General features: G+C 41.8%; 1 protein-coding gene across 2 annotated transcripts in view; it reads left to right on the top strand.

The window, feature by feature from the left end:
- Positions 1-21,251, top strand: part of ULK4 (unc-51 like kinase 4) — a gene marked incomplete at its 5' end in the record, with an annotated part of 522,486 nt that overhangs the window by 62,640 nt on the left and 438,595 nt on the right. For both annotated transcript variants that reach the window (XM_079713313.1, XM_079713312.1), the window contains one exon: positions 18,371-18,478. In XM_079713313.1, coding sequence (XP_079569439.1) covers positions 18,371-18,478 — 108 coding nt within the window. The remainder of the gene's footprint in view (positions 1-18,370; positions 18,479-21,251) is intronic.

The raw sequence follows: 21,251 nt of genomic DNA, 5'->3' as shown, positions 1-21,251 counted from the left end.
TAAAAAAAAGTTTAGGAAAAGGAAAGCAGATTCAACCCAGTGCAATTAAAATAAAGGAAATACTAAAAAATAAGAGCTGAAGTCAATGAACTGGAAAAGTAACAGTATATAAAAACCAGTAAAACTGGTAGTTCATATGTTGATAAACTTATTAAACTTGTAGCCAAATTGATCAAAAGAAAATAAAGAGAAAATACAAATAAGCCATGTCAGGACTAAAAGGGAGACAGCAAGGGAATAGATCCAGCACTCAGGGTACCAAGGGGGTAATCTGAATAGCTTTATGCCTACTTACTTGACAGCTTAAATGGACAAGTTGTCCGAATAACACAACTTTCTGGAACTGATAGAAGACAGAAAAATTTGGAGAACCCTGTGTCTGTGAATACATTAATAAAAAACCTTCCGCCCCAAACAGCTCTGGGCTTCTATGAGTTCATTGGTGAATTCAACCGCCACCCCGCCCATATATTAGTGTGTGTGTGTGTGTGTGTGTGTGTGTGTGTGTGTGTGTGTGTGTGTATACATACACATATGTAACAGTATATACATTGATATATGTTTATATTTACTCAACATCACGTTTACTTAACTTTACGAGAAGGTACAAGACAGGCAACATAGCATGAATGATAACAGGGTAATTGGCCTTAAATCAGAAGGGACATAATTCACTGTCACAGGAAGAAAGGATTAATAAATGGAGGTGGAGTAGGGGGTATGATTTGGTGGTGGGAGAATGAGGGATCTTGTATCTAACGGCTTCTGACAATGGAGTACCTCAGGGTCACCACCAGAAAGAGGTGGAGGAGAAGATACGAAGTTGTCATTTCAGAGAATGGGAAAGAGAATAAAGCTGCACAGAAACCAAGTTTGGTTTGTTTCACCTTAAATTGTTTATCACAATCTGCCTAGTTGTGTGATGTTCTCCAGAAGATAGTTGGGTCTTTAATCAAGGGAGGACTTGAGTCTGTTTAGGGGAGAGAGTGGTCATTTCCAAACCCTCTTGCCTAAGGCCTTACAGTTTTAGGTCTTTTCTGTCAGAACCCAGTCTATGTAGGAAAGCATGTCAAGAAAGACTGTGAGGAGGTGGTGGGATCATTGGCTTGGATGTTTAAAGGAATGTTGCTCAAGGGCTTTGAATAAGGAAGCTTGAGAGAGGTGTGAGTGAAAGTGAGAGGGTGTCTGAATTAGAGAAGTATTGGGGATACCGTGAAGGTTCTGGGTGTGACTGTGGCTGAGTCGGGGTAGAGGAACAGGTCAAGGGACCAAGTGATGAGCTCAAGGGACTGTTGTGTGGTCAGGGTTCCAGTGTGTCTCCCATAGGGACATCCACTTGGCTGAAAGTGAGGACAGGAGTATAGTTGGGGAGGAAGGTGGTGAGCCAGGAAGGAGCCCGTGTCCTCAGTGGACAAGAAGCATGAGCAGGGGGGTCAGTAGCCAAGGGCACTGAGGAGAGAGGACAGTGTGATAAGATGATGGGAGACTCAGAATCACAGGTCCTTGGTCAGGACAGGAGTGAGGAGGAACGCAGCCTCACCTAGCCTCAGAATATACTCTGAGTTCGGCTTGGGATGCTTGCTGCTTGGCGGGGCAACAGGAAGCATAGAGAGACGTAGGTTTTCCACCTAAATCTCAGGGAAAACAATCTCTCTCTTCTTTGGATAAAGTGCTATTGATAAATTTGGCCCACCATAAGGACTCGCTTAACAACAGTGCCGCCTGTGTGAGGGTTTGTGTTACAGCCAAACACAGAGCACTAGTCACAATGTTGCCGGTGGGAAGAGCTCTTAATGAATTAGTTAACCATGTTTTTGTGAATACTTTTCTTTCTAAAGCCTGCATTTGAGCAGGATTTTCTTGTTGATGGCAATTTGTGAAAATCGTGCTAGGTGCTTTCCTGAAAAAACTACCTCTACCTTGTTGGGCTTATAATTCCCCCCTTTTCACAGGTATCAAATGGCCCCGCGGGGTGCTTTGTACCCCACTGCTGCCTCAGTGTAGCATCCTCAGCAGTTTCTGCGCTGAGGGGCTGTAAGACACCATCTTTCACACCAGGCACTGCGTGACCGTTTCTGGCTTGTTTGAGGGCCTGAGCTGGGACTGATTCTCATTTATAATTCTTCCTCATTGTTAGTTTCAGTGAATTTGCCCTTGTACCTTTCTGCTAAACAAACTTCTTTTTCTGTTACTTTTTGGACAGCATGAGAGACAAATTTGTTAAATAATAAAGCAAGGGTTGAATAATATTCATACCTTTGTGTAGAACGAAGTGAAACGTTCTGGGTTTATTATATTAAGCCATGATGCTGAAGTGCATATCGTTTGGGGAATTGCCATATTTGAATCACTTTTGCATACAAATTAAACATCTCACATCAAAGAATATTTAAAAGGCATGCTTCCTAATTTCTTATAATGATAGAATTCATTTAATTTCTTACCTGACATCTTGTAGAACAATTTTCAGCCTCTGTGTTTTCTGCTCTGACTAATTTTTATGCTCATTTTACCTGGGCTATGAACATACCTTTGTTATAATATTTTTAGGACAGCAGTTGTGAGGCTTATTATATATTTGAATGTGATATAATTTAGTAATCCTTGGGAACCTAGCAAAGCATCACATTTAATTTTCTCTTAGATGAAAGAAACATGGGAAGAGAATTGGTGATGGGAAGAATTGCAGAGAACACAAAATGAGAGCTGATTCCTGAAGCAGAAAAGTGCAGTTTAAAAATGAGCTTCCCTTATATTTCTATTTGAGGAGTGTGGAAAAGATGACATTAAGAATATAGTGACAAGTAAATAATACTAGTTGTATATAGCAAGCTCAGAACTACAGTATTGGAGCTATGTCTTTGTGCCATAACTTTTCAATTATTATACATTGAAAAGAATTTTAATAAAGGACAATGGTAACTTGACCTCTTAAGAAAACATTTATGTCGTGAGCATGATTGTGTTCTGCTCTTCCCAAGAAAGATGTCATTTAACCCTCTATCTATTTATCTATCTATCTATCTATCTATCTATCCATCCTTTGCCCCCCAGTAGATGCTTACATTAGATACAGAAGAGGGGACCTGCCACCGTGTGGCCATACCTGGAATATATGTCTGGCTTGGTTTCTTCTGCCTGGAATGGCCTCTTCCTCTGTCTGTGTCAGGTTTAGTTTGTGGTCGCCAGAAGGAAGCAGAGAAGAGTGGAAAGAGGGTATATGCATCCCTTTCTGGTATGGCTGCCAAGAATTGTGACTATAGTACCCTATGTTGGTAAAAAGACACATGTTAGGACAGCATTCCTGTTCTCATCACCGTAGGTCGATTCTCGCTGGAGGCCTCTGCAGGCTGCCAGTGTCTACTTTGCATCCCTCTCCTTAGCCTCTGCCACCCAGTTGCCATCCGTGTACATAGATGCTTGATGAGTAGTCAAGAAGTGGGATTCAGAGGCTGATGACATATGAATTCTGTGTCCCTGGTGATTCCAGCAGTTTCTTTCCCTTTTAAAAAAATTTGAGTAAGACTAAAAACTGTAAAACCAGTAGTTTGTGAAGGCTTAAAAGGTCGTTGCTCAAAATGAAACCTGACAACTTACTAACTGGTCAGTCTAAGTGTACGATATGGGGTTCCACTATTATTTTCCAAGGGGGAAAGGATGAATCCAGCTATTGGGGTGAACCTGTCATTTTCAGTATTAATTGATTTCACAAGGTGATAAGGAAAAACTGGAAAGTGAAGCTTTTCAAAGGGGACTATCATTCACCCTCCCTATCCTGTGGCACACTCAAATTGGGATAATTCAATGATGGTTTATTTACAAAGGGGTGATTGAGGACAAGGGATGGTGCCATTTTGCAGGGTTGGTAATAGTAGAATTGTCCTCACCTTTCGGTCCCAAAAGAATAAGTGGGTTGGGGAATTCCCTGGTGGACCAGCGGTTAGGACTTGGCACTTTCACTGCTGTGGCCTGGGTTCAATCCCTGACCAGGGAACTAGGATCCCGAATGCTGTGTGGTGTGACCAAACAAAAAAAAAAAAAAAGAAAAAGAAAAAGTGGGTTGGGATGAATGTGGTTCCTGCAGCCCAGAAGGAGATGCGTTTGGGAGGCTGATTGAAAGTGGCAGGACCATGAATGGTGGAGTTGGCACAAGTACAGGGGCAAGGATGGCTGATCCATACCTGGAATGGGCATCTCTTCCTGTGAGGGCACAGTGCTGTCCCCTCCATGATCAGAGGGTTCCAGTGTAGTCAACCTGCTGCTGGCTGGCCGGCCAGGCCCTCCAGGGAATGGAGCTGTATCATGGCTCAGTATTGGCCTCTGTTCATGGCAGATTGGGCACCCAGCAGTGGCAGTAGCCAGGTCAGCCTTGGGGAGCAGAAGCCCATGTTGTTGAGCCTATGCATTGCCTCCATCCTTGCCCCCATGTTTTTGTACATGGCTTCGTTGAGCGAGCACCTGTGTAGCTGGTGAAAGATGCTGCCTGGCATCTGCGGGATAGTTCTGCTCTTCCAGCTGACTGGTGATGCCTGTTGTGGGCATTTATATGGGTGGGCTGTGAATGTCTTTACATTCTGTTCCCATTCCAAGAGCCCACCTATACCCCTCTCCCCCAGACTTTTTTTTTCTTTCTTTTTTTTTTAGTACAGTTGTTTTCTTTCTAAGTATTTGACCCCCTGGCAAGCCTATTAACTACTGTTTTCTGAGTTGGTATAGATGCATCCCTAAGTCCATCTCTCTCTGGGCAGTGCATGTACATTTACCATAAACAAAGTTCTGCCCACTCAGAGGATTTCCTTTCACCGTTGTCCTTCTGGGCCACCTTTGGGTAGGATTGCACTGAAGTGGCCATCCACTTTGTACTGGTGCCGACGTACCGTGCAGATCCATGTGTGCACCAGGTCTATTTATGCTTTTTCGTCCTGGCAGGGAGGAAATGTAGAACTCCCTAGAAAGTCATGGGGATGGTCTGAGGAAGGGAGAGGCAGCTGAGCAGTGGCAGCAGATACCATGGGAGTCTGAGCTGCCTGCATATGGAATGTGAATGAGTGAATCTGCTTGGCTTGGGCTCATATCTACCATTTCAATTTTAAAATAAAATGCTACTGTGCATAACCAATTTTATGGTAACATCCAGTTCATGATGGGCAGATCAGGTCCCGAAGTATCTGGAGGCAGGCATTCAGTCTCAGCCAGGGCCCAGCAACAAGCCAGGAATGGCTTTTCAAATGGAGAATGGCGGTTGGCAAAGGGGAGGGCAAGACTTATTCTAAAATCTGGGGCATCTGTGCTATGATTCTGCTACAGGGGCTTGCCTCGGGCTTTCTATAGCCTCCCTTTCTGCCACAGTCAGTTCTGACAGCGATACGTCTGCTGGGTCTGGCAGACAAGCTTGGGCCCCTCTCAAAACTGGCAGCCTGATCAATGATCACTAAATGGTTGGAGCCTCTAAAATCCAGATGGGCTCACTAATCATTGGACCTCCTAATCTTGGTGGGTAGTGCCAGGCGTAGCAAATTCTGTCTCACTTTAGAAGGAATGTAATCACATTCTCCAAGACCACTGGATTCCTAGGAACTTCACCAATGTTAATATACCGTGAACTTTTGGCAGGATTTATCTCCTACCCTCTGGCATGCCAGTTAGGATGCTGCTCGCTAGGTCCAGTTAGCATAATATCATTGGTGTAGTGGAATAGCATGTTGTCCCACAGGGTATCAAGATGATCAGGGTCCCTCTGGACTGTATTATGACAGAGTGGGAGACTTGATATAGGGGCAATTCAGCAAGTAGAAACAAGTTTTTTTTTTTTTTTTTTTTTTTTTGCGATACACGGTCCTCTCACTGTTGTGGCCTCTCCCGTTGCGGAGCACAGGCTCCGGACGTGCAGGCTCAGCGGCCATGGCTCACGGGCCCAGCCACTCTGCAGCATGTGGGATCCTCCCGGACCGGGGCACGAACCCGTGTCCCCTGCATCGGCAGGCGGACTCTCAACCACTGTACCGCCAGGGAAGCCTTTTTTTAGAAATAACTTTTGATTTTTTTTTTTTTTTTTTTACTGACTGGAATAGAAAAGAAAGTGCCAGGGGCTATATTGATTTACTTCTGTAAAGATGCCATATCTGAAATTGCAGCTACAATCAGCATCGTCATCTGATTAGATTTGCAAAAGCTGTAGTCATTCTGCATGACCCAAGTGGATTCTGCACTGGCCTAACAGGAAGTTAAATGGGCGTGTGGTAGAAATCACTGCCCTGACACCTCTCAAGTCTTTAATGGCACTGATCCCTAATCGTTGATCTCCATGGATATGATTTGCTTTTGGTTTACTGTCATCAGGTGGGCAGGCAGGGTAGGTTTTCTAGTTCTAGTTGCTGCCACTTTGGTCCTTCCTACTCTAAATAGGGATCTGTTGTGGGAATCCTGCTAATTAGTATCTTTTTTTCACCATATGTTCTAGGGTTAGGAACATAACTAGGGCTAAGTGTGTGGGCCCACTGGACAGATGTGAGATGGATTTGGTTAAGACTCCACGCGGCCCCTGGCCTTAATAAGCTCCTCCTCTGACTCCTGGAGTATAGTGGCACCTTAGGGCTTCAGAGGTCAACCCTCGTTCAGAGCCAGTATCTAATAAGTTCAGAGAGTCTGAGCATTTCCCTTTCCCCAGTGCTCAGTCATGGTAAATGGCTGAGGACCCTCTGGGGAAGCAGAGTGCTGGGACAGATTCACAGCATTTACCTGTGGCCAATTTGTAGGCGTCTCTTTCAAGGGGACTTCAGCTTAGTCCAGGAACTCTGGGTCTGTGAACCAGCTTGGGCGTGGGATCTGGATAAGAGGCTGTGAGTCCTTGTTACGGGGAATTTTTTTTTTTTTTTTTTTTTTTGTGGTACGCGGGCCTCTCACTGTTGTGGCCTCTCCCGTTGTGGAGCACAGGCTCCAGACGCGCAGGCTCAGCGGCCATGGCTCACGGGCCCAGCAGCTCCACGGCATGCGGGATCCTCCCGGACCGGGGCACGAACCCGCGTCCCCTGCATTGGCAGGCGGACTCTCAACCACTGTGCCACCAGGGAAGCCCTGTTACGGGGTTTTTTGTTAGGTCTCTGCCCAAATAGACCCAGACATTTTCTTACTATATGTCAAAGTGTCACCTTTGTAGGCTGATTTGATGGTCAGTTTACCACTGTCTCAGATTCTAATGGGTCAGAATACTCTGGTCACCAAATTGCCCTGTGACTCACTGTGGCACTTGTACAGTTAAGTGCTGCCATTGGTCTTTGCTGTCCCTAAATTCCTTTGCTCCCTCTGTGATCAGAGAACCCAATTCCATCATCGGTGTGTCTTCCCACTGTCATTTCTGACCTATAATGGATCCCGCTGCAGAGCTGCTCAGAGGCACTGGTGCCCCCGCTCACCAAGGCATGTTTCTTAGGCCCTCCCAGGAGGGGTGGTTTAGGGGGATGGCTGGACAGATTGCACTTTGCAGAACCATTCCAATGTTTCCAGTTCCCTGAGCTTTCAGACTCTGTCCTCTGTAGCAGTGGTTCTGAACTTTAGTGGCTCATAAGAATTCCCGGGGGGCTTTAAAAATTCTCATGTCCAGGCTATACCCCAGACCAGTTAAACCAGAATCTCTGGGGGTGGATGCAGATAGCTGTAGTTTTTAAAGCTTCACAGGTGATTTGAATGTGCAGACACTGGAGTCCCGCAGTAGTGATTCTCAGTGTGGTTGAGGCCATCAGCATTATTAGCATCTCTTGGCAGCTTGTTAGAGTTGCACATTCTTAGTGCCCACCCCAGGCTCACTGCATGAGAAGCTCTGAGGGCAGGGCCCAGCTTTCTGTGTTTTTACAGATTCTTCAGTGATTCCGTTGCATACTAAAATTTGAGAACCAGTGTTCTGCAGTGTGCTGGTGAAATCCTAGCGTTTTGACCTCATTAATTAAAGGCTATCATTAAGGCCACATTTCAGTTGGTCAAACTAGGAAACTCCCAGGTGTTTGAACCTCTGGCCTCCAAGGTGAGAGGCATTGTGACTGTGAGCTGCAGACCTGCTTTTTTAAAAAAATTAATTTATTTTGTTTATTTTTGGCTGCATTGGGTCTTTGTTGCTGAGTGCGAGCGGTGAGAGGGGGCTACTCTTCGTTGCGGTGCACAGGCTTCTCATCGCGGTGGCTTCTCTTGTTGTGGAGCACGGGCTCTAGGCACGTGGGCTTCAGTAGTTGTGGCACACGGGCTCAGTAGTTGTGGCTCGCAGGCTCTAGAGCGCAGGCTCGGTAGTTGCGGCGCACGGGCTTAGTTGCCCCTCGGCATGTGGGATCTTTCCGGACCAGGGCTCAAACCCCTGTCCCTTGCATTAGCAGGTGGATCCTTAACCACTGTGCCACCAGGGAAGCCCTGCAGACCTGCTTTGTTTTGATTCTCAAGGAAGATTTTTTTTTTTTCCCCCACCGCTTCATTCAGGACCAAGATCTTGAGGTTCCTTACTGCCCTCTCTTGCAGGCTGGTTCACTTCTTATTCGTACATCCTTGGGGTACCAACTTAATATGAATGGTTTCCTATGTGATGGCACACCATGGGTAAGCCCTAGAGTTTGTGTCTTGTTCCATTTCAAAAGGTCATTTCAAGGTCACAAACATTCACCCACGTGCCTGCAGGGTTAAAATGTCTTGAATGCTTACCTATTTCTTTATTTTCTTCTTTTCTCTCTGTTTGAATACTTTTGAAGTTTCTGTCTTTGAGATTTCCTTAATTTCTTGCCAGTTCAGCTATGCATTTTATGAGAATATTTAAAAATATTTTATCTGGCATTTTACAATTACTTTCCATGGGAGGAATCTTTAGGATATTTTGTCTGCCATCTGCCAGAAATGGACAAAAGAATTTTAATGATTAATCAGGTTTTGAACTACAGATTTATTACAGATTTATTGCAGTTTGACATTGAATTTCCTAACCTGTATGGCAAGATTTATCAGTATACTTCTCATTCACAGCTTCTCTGGTGATTGGTGCTTTGCGACACTGGTGTCAGTTCCATGATATAAATGTTGATGGCAGATCTTAGCTGCCACACAAATGATCTTCTTCTACCCTAAGATATGGGTGCCGTAGTTTACTGACTTGTTTTGTCAGTGATTATTTTAAAATGGGAAAACTTCATCATTCCTATGTATCATTAGAGGGGTCTCTGTGAATTGGATGATTAGCGTTCTGTCTCAGTCAGGATATGACTAGCTAAAGATATGGTAATGGAGACCATCAAAATCTCAGAGGCTTAAAATTCTCTTGCTGCAGGTGTAGGTGGCTCTGAGGGCAGCTGACCTCAGCATTGCAGGCTGCTTCCAGCTCATGTGGCATCTCCATTCAGCAGGATGCTTTCATGTTTCCTGGGGCAGAGGAATAGAGTAGGGAAAATTGCACGTAGGTGTACATACATCCTTTCTACCCAGCCAGTTGGTCAGAACTACTCACATGGCCCCACCCAACTCCAGGGGAGCTGGGAAGTATTTTTGTGTGTCCAGGAAGGGAGGGGAACTGGGTGGCGCAAGTACTGTTTACCGCTTTTGCAGGTTGACTCTGCTTAACTTAAGCATAAAGGGTATTTATTAGGGGAAATGAGCAAGGTCAGAGACTCCAAGAGGAGGCCTGGAACAGTCAGGACCTGGGAGCTCCAGAGGGCCTTTGGAGCAGGACCCTCTTGGAGTCTTGCTTGGGACCATTGCTAGAAGGAATGAGTGAACTTCAGCTGTTCCTTTACTCTCTGTCACCTGACTCAAGGTTCAGATTTCTGAGCAAGAGCCTTGGCTGTGGGAGGAAAGATGTTTCTGAAGGGAGCCAGGGGCCCTTGCAGGTTCCATGTTTGGAGGGCTTCCCACACAGTGCCTGCTTTGTCATCCCACAGACCAAGCACAGTACAGGAGAGGTATTTCTTCAAAAGGAAGTTGGGTGATGTTAGGAAGAGGGATTGGGTGACTGTTGACCAAAAAAATGACACATTCTTTTGCAGTTGAAATTTGTTGACATCTAATTAAAAAAAAAATCCAGGAACTTGATAAAGTTTGTGTACCTACTGCTTCCAAACTTTTTCTACGGCTGTAAAAGACTGAGAAATTTACTATGCATTTTATTTGCTTTTCCTGATGGTTCATAATCTTTAAGAGAAAAAATCCACCAGTTACAGGTTGTTTGTTTACATTTAGGCCTTGAGAGGGAAGTGACAAGATAGCAGTCCTTACTTCTCCCTGGTTATTTACTTTTAGGAGTTCGATGCCACGATGCCACGTAGTTACCCAATTAACATGCAGAGAATTAGGGATTAAAGGTTACATCCATAGACTGCTATTTTTTTTTTTAACATCTTTATTGGAGTATAATTGCTTTACAATGTTGTGTTAGTTTCTGCTGTATAACAAAGTGAATCAGCTATATGTATACATATATCCCCATATCCCCTCCCTCTTGCGTCTCCCTCCCGCCCTCCCTATCCCACCCCTCTAGGTGGTCGCAAAGCACTGAGCTGATCTCCCTGTGCTATGCAGCTGCTTCCCACTAGCTATCTATTTTACATTTGGTAGTGTAGATATGCCAACACTACTCTCTCACTTTGTCACAGCTTACCCTTCCCTCTCCCCGTCCCCGTGTCCTCAAGTCCTTTCTCTACATCTGCGTCTTTATTCCTGTCCTGCCCCTGGGTTCGTCAGAACCATTTTTTTTTTTTAGATTCCGTATATATGTGTTAGCATACGGTGTTTGTTTTTCTCTTTCTGACTTACTTCTTTCTGTATGACAGACTCTACATCCATCCCCCTCACTACAAATAATTCAATTTCGTTTCTTTTTATGGCTGAGTAATATTCCGTTGTATATATGTGCCACATCTTCTTTATCCGTTCATATGTCGATGGACACTTAGGTTGCTTCCATGTCCTGGCTGTTGTAAACAGTGCTGCAATGAACATTGTGGTACATGACTCTTTTTGAATTATGGTTTTCTCAGGGTATATGCCTAGTAGTGGGACTGCTGGGTCATATGGTAGTTCTATTTTTAGTTTTTGAAGGAACCTCCATACTGTTCTCCATAGTGGCTGTATCCATTTACATTCCCACCAACAGTGCAAGAGGGTTCCCTTTTCTCCACACCCTCTCCAACATTTATTGTTTGCAGATTTTTTGATGCCATTCTGACTGGTGTGAGGTGATACCTCATTGTAGTTTTGGTTTACATTTCTCTAATGATTAGTGATGTTGAGCATCCTTTCATGTGTTTGTTGGCAATCTGTATGTCTTCTTTGGAGAAATGTCTATTTAGGTCTTCTGTCCATTTATGGATTGGGTTTTTTTTTTTTTTGATGTTGAGCTGCATGAGCTGCTTGTATATTTTGGAGATTAATCCTTTGTCAGCTGCTTCATTTGCAAATATTTTCTCCCATTCTGAGGGTTGTCTTTTCGTATAGACGCTAATGTTAAAACTTTGATATCCAGACATCGCCAAGGAGAACTTCTTACAGTGTTGCCATATTGCAACAACATTTTTAGTTATTAGATACAGAATTTTTTTCTCTTCAAACAGGTTTACCATCTTTTTGTTCCTGCCTCTTCAGCCTTTTTCTATCTGTCTAGTGTGTTTTCTCTCTCTCACACTTTTTAAACCAACACTTGTGAAAATGAGAACTTGAAGTTTCAAGTCTACAGATCTGAAATGCAATACCCAAAGAAATCTGAGATTTAATAAAATAAAATTGAAGAAAGAATTATGGGGCTCTTCTTTTATGTGCCCAGGTTGTGTTTGGGACATTGAAAATGGTGTTCTAAGAAAGAAAAGGGCTGGGCAAAGTGGTATCAATTGGGATTCTCTGTTCATTTGAGATTGTGGAATGCCTCTTACTTCAGGGATTAGGGAGGAATACTGAATAGTATCTAATTTAGAAGACTATGTTGTTGTGATGGCTGCTGCTGTATCTCCCTTTGGGAATAGTCATATAGGGTTTCAAAAATGTCCCTTTGGCCTAATAAAACACTGGGTCTGGAGTTTAATTCAGTTTCTATTTGTAGCTTAATTGTATACCCATTAACATGGACATTTAAAAACTATAATTTGAGAGTCAAGAGCAAGCAGACTCTTTCTGCAAGTTCAGAATATTAGTTTTATAACTGTAGAACTTCTTACTTCATCATCTTCCTGTTTTTCTGCCTAAGAGGCTTAGTCCAGGGTATGTGAGATTGAAGCACATTTGACCTTTTAATGTCAATCTGATGATTTCAGATAAAGCCAAAATAGGCCTGGCTTCACTTTGTCAAAGTTGTTGTAAAATGGGTTTTGATTTCAAAATAGTTTAGGAAATAGCATTACAATCTTAAATTATTACTAGAAATAAGCAACTGATCATGCCCGTGGTTGCAGAAGGATAGTTTCTATTAGGGTAGTAGAACCAGTGATGGTGTAGATATGCCTCAAAGCATAATGATATTAGAAATAAGAGTCCCCCCACCAACCCCCTCATTTTCCTTAGGTTTTCCAAAAACGCACACAATAGTAGCATGATACTTGAATATCCTATTTTTTATCTCTTTTAGTTTCAATGTTAGAACACCAGGCAAATTTTTTTTAAATAAATTTATTTTTGGTTGCACTGGGTCTTTGTTGCTACTCAAGGGCTTTCTCTAGTTGCAGAGAGCAGGGCCACTCTTCGTTGCGGTTCGTGGGCTTCTCATTGTGGTGGCTTCTCTTGTTGTGGAGCACAGGCTTCAGTAGTTGTGGCACGTGGGCTCAGTAGTTGTGGCGCACAGGCTTAGTTGCTCCTCAGCATGTGGGATCTTCCCGGACCAGGGCTCAAACCCATGTCCCCTGCATTGGCAGGTGGATTTTTAATCACTGTGCCACCAGGGAAGTCCCAAGGCCAGGCAGATTTTTACAGACTATAGGACAAACATGCATAAGAACAATATCCATGTATTACTTGGATTTCTGAGTTGGAAGAAGAATTAAACAATCTCGTTTACCTTTTTCTGTTTAGTATTGGCATATTTGAATGTCATACTTAGGTCAATGAAAACTTAATTTTCTGCTTGGTATTTGTCATTTATGTGGTTTGTTTATTAATTAGTCTTACAGTTTTCCTTTTTAATATTAATATTTCTTTAAATTTTTATAGAACAAGTGGAAAATCTTTACAAATAACATGGGAGGGAAACATTATTTGTTGTGTATTGTTTAGTGGTATCCAAAGTTAATTTTTGCAAGTGAGATGTCATGTTGCTGTGGCATTACTGGCATAGATTATATGATATTTGTCAATTTACAAGACACCGAGCTCCAAAGCAATTTCTTTTATGCTGGAGGCAGTTCAGTTTTATCTCTTTAAGGGTCTGCAGCATTAAAATGTTTTTAATTTCCTGTGATGCTTACTGATACACAATGCCAGTGGATGATAAAATGGAGAAAGGCTATATGTCTCTGCTATGAATTTTGTGAAACAGAAAGTTGGATCTGGATTTTGAATTTAATATGAGGTTGACTTGAAAAGAATTAAACCTTTTAGTTTGAGATAATTGTAGTTTCACATGCAGTTGTAAGAAATAGTACAGAGAGACACTGGGTATACTTCATCCATTTTTCCCCAATAGTGACATCTTGGAGAACTATTGTGCAATATCACAACCAGAATATTGATGCTGAGATAGTTAATGAAGAGAACAGTTTCACCCCCACAAGGATCACCCTTACTGTCCTTTATAACCACACCCTCTTCCCTCTGTCTCATGTCCCTCCTTCCAACCCCTGGCGACCACTCATCTATTCTCCATTTCTGTACTTCTGTCATTTTGAGGATGTATGAATGGAACTGTATGGTCTGTAACCTTTCAGAGTTGGCTTTTTTTCACTTAACGTAATTCTCTGGCTATTCATCCTGGTTGTTGCACGTGTTAACAGTTTGTTACTTTTTTTTTTTTTTTTGATGTGGACCATTTTTAAAGTCTTTACTGAACCTGTTACAACATTGCTTCTGTTTTATGTCACGGCCCTCTGGCTGCGAGGCATGTGGGACCCCAGCTCCTCGACCAAGGATTGAACCCGCACCTCCTGCATTGGTAGGCGAAGTCCCAACCACTAGACTGCCAGGGAAGTCCCAACAGTTTGTTACTTTTTATTGCTTAATAGTATTCCTTAGTATGACTGTACCACGGTTTATTTAACCATTTACCTGATGAAAGATACCTGGATCATTTCCAGTTTGGTTAGTTACAAATAAAGCTGTTGTAAAATTGATGTACAGGTTTTTGTGTGGATGAAAGTCTTCATTTCTCTGGGATAAATGCTGATGAGTTTCTGGGTTCTCTGGTAGCTGCATGTTTAGTGGTTCATTTGTGTTTTAGAGAAACTGCCAAACTATTTTCCAGCCTGCCTGTACCATTTTACATCCCCACCAGCAATGGTATGAGTGATCCAGTTTCTCTCCATCCTCAGCAGCAGGTGGTGTTGTCACTCTATTTTATTTTTGCGATTCTGATAGGTGTGTAGTGATATCTCATTGTGGTCTTAATTTGCATTTCCCTAATAGCCAATGATGTTGAACATCTTTTCATGTGCTTATCTGCCAGTTGTATAGCTTCTTTGGTACAACGTCTCTGTGATTTTGGTATCAAATCTACTCTTAACCTAGATTCTGAAGACTTTATCTTATTGTTTTACTTCTAGTTTTCTGTTTTACATTTAAATCCATGATCCATTTTGAGTTGATATTTTATATAAAGTGTCTGATGACTTAGGTTGAGGTTTCCTTTTTGTTTTTCCTGTGGAGAGCCAGTTGCTCCAGCAACATTTCTTGAAAAGATTGACTTCCCTCTGTTGTATTGCCTTTGCACCTTTGTCAAAAATCAGTGGGCCATACTTGTATGGAGCTAGTTCTGGATTCTCTGTTCTGGTCCATTGATCTGAGTGCCTGTTTCTCTGACGATGCCACACAGTCTTGATTACTGTAGCTGTATAATAAGTCTTGAAATCAGGTGGAACAGTTTCAACCACCTTATTCTCCTTTTTCAAAATTGTTTTGGTTCTTCTGATACTTCTGCTTTCCACATGAATTGTAGGCTAATCTTATTGATATCTACAAAAAAATCTTGCTGAGATTTTGATAGGAATTTCAATAAACCAAGCTATCAGTTTGGGGGAAATTGACATCTTTACCACGAGTCTTACTATATATGAACATAGTATATCTCCTTTTTGTATTCATTTATGAGATAGTCAGTCAGGAGCGGCCACAAGAGGAGAGAGAGGAGAGGCTCAGGAAAATAAAGTTTATTATGTTTACAGGTCCTAGAGACAGGATGGCATACAGGGCCATATGGAAAAATGCCAAGGTGGTCAGGAGGCAGAAAAGGGGAGTGCTTAAGCCATAGCCTTTATTGGGGTTTCCACAGGAAAGGCGAGGCAGGATAAACACCTTAGAATTGGCTAGTCTGAATAATTTCAGCAGGCTTTGGGCTATAGGAAGAGTCTCTCGTTGCGTGGTACCTGGTCCTGGGATGATGAAGGCAGAAGAATATTGCCTCCTGAGGTATAAGGGCCAGATAGAGGAGGTATGACTGTGGATTGGCGAGTTTGCATACTAAAGACATGCTCTCCTGGGCCTTTGCTACCTCTAAGAATTGGCTGGCCCTGGGAGGGTAGGGTCATTCTCTCTCCAGCCAGAAAGGTTTGTTTAAGATGTCAAAACATCATATTGTACAGAAAATAAAATACACACACACACACACACACACACACACACACAAATACATCTCTTCATTTATTTAGCTTGTCTTTGATTTTTTTAAAAACAACATTGTTTATATTTATATTATACATAACTTATCAGTCTAGTGGTGTCATCATTTTACCCATTCAAGTGAAGTATAGAAAACTCACCTCCCTTTTCAGCATTTAACCTCCCTCATTTTTATATAGTTGTCTTAAATATATCCTCTAAATACATTTAGAACCAAATCAAGCATTTTCCTAACATTTACTTCAACCATCTAACATAATTTAGAAAACTTAATAGGAGGCGGAAAGCCTATTGTATTTACCTGTATTTTTGCCTACCATATTTTTGCTTCCTTCCTGATTTTCCAAGGTTCTTTTTTTTTTTAATCATTTCCTTTCTCTTTAGAATACTTCCTTTATCCGTTCTTTTATGATAGGTATGCTGGTGACAAATTGCTGTTTTTGCAGGTAAAAAGAAAAGGCTGAACATTATTAATTTCAGATGGGTTCAAGGTAATACTAGTGGATGATCAGTACGGGTTGAAAGAAAAGGAAGACTGTGTGTAGAAGTGATCTGCAAGGGCTAATGTGATGTATATGATTCCTTTTTCCTCCTCAGCCACTTTATATGGGGGATTCACTGTGTGTAAGGCAGTGGGTGGTGGGAGTTACACAAGGTGGTATCTCTGTACAGGGGGATACTACTCAGCAACGAAAAAGAATGAACTATGTATAAACATAACAACATGGAAGAATCTCAAATGCATTATGCTAAGTGACAGAAGCCAGACAAATAAGAATACATATTATATGATTCCATTAACGTAAACTCTAGAAAATGCAGACTAATGACAGAAAGTAAATCAGTGGGAGGAGAGAAAGGTAGTGCAATGGAGGGATTACCAAGGGAACTTGAGGAAACACTTGGGGGTGTTGCTCTCTTGATTGTGGTGGTGATTTCACTGGGACATGTGTATGTCAAACATATCTAATTGTACACTTTAAGTATACGCAGCTCTGGAAATTCCCTGGTGGTCCAGTGGTTAGGAGTCAGCACTTTCACTGCTGTGGCCCTGGGTTCAGTCCCCGGTCAGGGAACTAAGATCTTGCAAGCCTCACGGATGGCCAACAACAAAAAAAAGCAGCACATTGTAGGTCAGTTGTAACTCAATAAAGCTGTTTAGAAAACCCCACATGAACAAGTGTTCCTCCCGTGCATGACTATTGTGCAGCTCCGTGATGTGCAACTCCAACTTGTCACACTCTTGTTTTACAATACGGTACCAGTGATTACATGCTGGGATGTTGTAGCATCGTCAAATTGCTCTGAAAGATTTTTAAGTGCTCAGTTTCAGTTTTTAAACTTTTTAATTTGGAAAAAAATTTATTTTATTTTTTGTTTATTTATTTTTGGCTGCGTTGGGTCTTCATTGCTGCGCACGGGTTTTTTTCTCTAGTTGTGGTGAGTGGGGGCTACTCTTCGTTGCAGTGCGCGGGCTTCTCATTGCCGTGGCTTCTCTTGTTGCAGAGCATGGGCTCTAGGTGTGCAGGCTTCAGTAGTTGTGGCACGTGGGCTCAGTAGTTGTGGCTCGCAGGCTCTAGAGTGAAGGCTCAGTAGTTGTGGCTCACAGGCTTAGTTGCTCCGTGGCATGTGGGATCTTCCCAGACCAGTGCTTGAACCCGTGTCCCCTGCATTGGCAGACGGATTCTTAACCACTGCTCCAACAGGGAAGCCTTAATTAATTTTTAAAGTGAGATATAATTGACATATAACATTGTATTAGTTTTAGCTGTACGACCTAATGTTTTGATATATGTTCAGTTTAAAAACTTATATCTTGTCACAGTAAGAAATCATCTTGTTTGTGCACCATGTTTTCAGTTGCATGCACTGTTTCCGAGCAATGCTTCCACACCATTTATATGCAATTTTTCCCCATCCCATTCTATATGTATCATTCTGAAACCATTATACCCTACTTCATGGTCACAGTATTATTTGATTAGCCTGTGTTCTGGGTTATACATTCTGGCATGGAGCACATGGGATTTTCTCAGCATGAGTCCTAGGAAATTAACTAGATCTGATAAAACATGCTGCCGGATTTCAAAGTGGATTATACTGGAATGTTGGTATAATGTTGCCCCACTTGTATTTTTGAAGGAATCATTTAAAAGTTTCATGCAGTGTAAGAATTTTTCAAACTGGGGTGCGCTGGAACATCCTAGGGATCTGGCATGGGAAAATCTATGTTCAGATTCTGGCTTCCAAGTGGACTGGATGGCATGCGGGCAAGCTGCTGCAACCCTCTCAGGCTAGGTTTTCTGACTTTAAAGATAGAGCAACGGTTCCCTCACAGAAGATTGGCGATATAGTGAAAATGCTTGGTAACTGATAAGTGCTGTTAAGTCGGTAAGTTTATTTCACTGGGTGTATTTGTATCTTCGTCTGGGAGAGTTACTGTTTTTTTCCTTCAGGAATAAGGCCCGTATATTGAAAATAATTTGGAAACCAGTTCTTAAAAATGGAAGATGAATTTTGTAGAGTGTCTTGCCTGTTACATATAGGCTAAAGAACCAAGAGATAACACATGAAATAATATACTTTCTCCCTCTCTTTTCAGGCAGTTACTCTCTTAACCGAATTAATTAGGGAAAACTTCAGGAACAGCAAATTAAAACAGTGCCTTTTACCAACCCTGGGGGAGCTGATCTATCTTATAGCCACCCAGGTAAGATTGTCTGGTTAACTCTGTTGTTCTTTGATGTGTTCTGACATATCATGGCAGATATCAAAATCAAAGTTTTTTGATTTTACCCCTTTGAGCACACCTAAGGAATTTAGGAAAATTTTTACCTCTGGAGGAGAGAGGCTCTCAGTGTCTTTCCGACTCTTCTTCTATCTCTCCTTGTCTGTCTTCCCTCTCTGCCAGTACCTCTTTTTCTTTAAAGTGTAGGAGATTCTCAGGCTGTATTTTATTTTATTTTATTTTGTCACCTGCTAATTTATTTTTTATTTTTTTTACATCTTTATTGGAGTATAGTTGCTTTACAATGGTATGTTAGTTTCTGCTTTATAACAAAGTGAATCAGTTATACATATACATATGTTCCCATGTCCCCTCCCTCTTGCGTCTCCCTCCCTCCCACCCTCCCCATGCCACCCCTCTAGGTGATCACAAAACACCGAGTTGATCTCCCTGTGCTACGTGGCTGCTTCCCACTAGCTATCTATTTTACGTTTGGTTGTGTATATATGTCCATGCCACTCTCTCACTTTGTCACAGCTTACCCTTCCCCCTCCCCATATCCTCAAGTCCATTCTCTAGTAGGTCTGTGTCTTTATTCCTGTCTTACCCCTAGGTTCTTCATGACTTTTTTTTTTCTTAGATTCCATATATATGTGTTAGCATACGGTATTTGTCTTTCTCTTTCTGACTTACTTCACTCTGTATGACAGACTCTAGGTCCATCCACCTCACTACAAATAACTCAATTTCATTTCTTTTTATGCCTGAGTAATATTCCATTCTATATATGTGCCACATCTTCTTTATCCATTCATCTGATGATGGACATTTAGGTTGTTTCCATCTCCTGGCTATTGTAAATAGAGCTGCAATGAACATTTTGGTACATGACTCAGGCTGTATTTTAAAACCAGTGGACCAGAGTCCCCAAAGTACTCCCTAGGTTGCTGCCATCTTTGATTCCTTCATGCAAGAGGGTCCTGTTGGTCCTCATTATTATTTAAAACACTATGTGTAAATATAGCTCTTAACATGGCATGAGAATTTGTGACTGCAGAATTTGACTGCTTATATTTGGGAATATATTGAATAGATATAGATAAATTATGAGTTATTCATTTCGTGTGATGCTCTGAGTGTTTTAATGAGTACCAGTAAGTTATAAGTTAATCAGAAGTTCTCTCCTTGTACTTTTTTTTTTTTTTTTTCGGTACGTGGGCCTCTCACTGTTGTGGCCTCTCCCGTTGCGGAGCACAGGCTCCGGACGTGCAGGCTCAGCGGCCATGGCTCACGGGCCCAGCTGCTCCGCGGCATGTGTGATCTTCCCAGACCGGGGCACAAACCCGTGTCCCCTGCATTGGCAGGCGGACTCTCAACTGTTGCGCCACCAGGGAAGCCCTCTCCTTGTACTTATGTTTTGCTTCTAGAACTTACTTAAATGTTATATAACCTGAGTATCCTTAGTATCTAAATTGACTTTCTGGATGATCATCATTTTAAGGCAATTAACTTAATGACTATAAAACATCAGTATTTAAAATCATTTAGTTCCATACTTAGTATTGATAGCCTGTATAGCAAATCTCATCTCCTTAGTCTTCGTTTTCATAAATGTCTTGGCTATTCCTGGCCCTTTACATGTCAGAATAAATTTTAGAATCAGATTGTCCAATTCTGAAATCATCTTTTGAACCCTGCGTTGACTATACAGAAATACTACTGTCTTTGTGATTTTGAGTCTTCTAATGCATGTTCGGGATTGTACTGCATCTATGAGGGAAGTATTAGTACATTTATGATATGTTGTCCTTTAATGCACAAAAAAATGGTGTTTTCATATATTTATATTAAAAGATTTTTCATTTAAGTTATTTAAATTATTGGGTTGGCCAAAAAGCTCGTCATCTTAACAGAAAAACCCAAATGAACTTTTTGGCCAACCCAATATATTTCACTCATAAAGCTTTTGTACATTTAGCTTGGTTGAGTTTATTCTCAGGTAATTTTATATTTTGAAGAGATAACACATTAATGAAACTAGAAAACTTGGAAGTATAGAAGGTATACAGGGAAGGGTCTCTTCTATTTTTGTCCCCCATCTGTGTAGTTCCCCAACAAAGAACCATTACGATTTCTTTCTTACTTATATTTACAGCATTAGTTTTGCACAAATGAGTGAGTAGAAATGTAGATTCTTACTTTGTCTCATTTTATATAACAAGTAGAGCAACGTTTTTCACTTAATAGTTACACAGTATTAAAAGCAGTGTATGGCAATACATACACTGGAGCTATTTCTTAATAATTAATATGGATGTCTTTCTCAATTAGTACTTAGAGCTCCCTCCCTCCTCCTCTTGCACTGGAACATTCTCTTGTGTGCTAAGTTTTGTGAAAGACAGTTTTCCTTGCAGTTCTTCGGGGGTGGGGCTGGAGAGTTTATATTGATTTACTCTTACCTTGGGCCCTGGAGGCCTTGACATCAAAGCTCAAATTTGCCAAGTTCCGCAGGCCCTCAGAATAAAAGCAAACTTCAGTGCTCTGTTTATCCCTTCATGCTTGCAGCTAATTTTTGGCTTGATTATTCTTTGCTTTCTTGTCAGCTCTCTGAGGCATTTTAAGGCTGCAGAATAAAACTGCTTTCCTTAGAAGAAAGGTCAGGTATCTCAGACCACAGGAAGTGTGGTCTGCCATCTTATCATGGGTGGGAGTCTAGTCTAATTTTTTTGGGGGGCATGTGTCCCATTTTTTTTAA

This window comes from Hyperoodon ampullatus (genome assembly GCF_949752795.1).
Source record: "Hyperoodon ampullatus genome assembly, chromosome: 10".
NCBI classification, from domain to species: Eukaryota; Metazoa; Chordata; class Mammalia; order Artiodactyla; family Ziphiidae; genus Hyperoodon; species Hyperoodon ampullatus.
The sequence above is the reverse complement of the archived record's forward strand: the minus strand, read 5'-3'. Positions and strand labels throughout refer to the sequence as shown.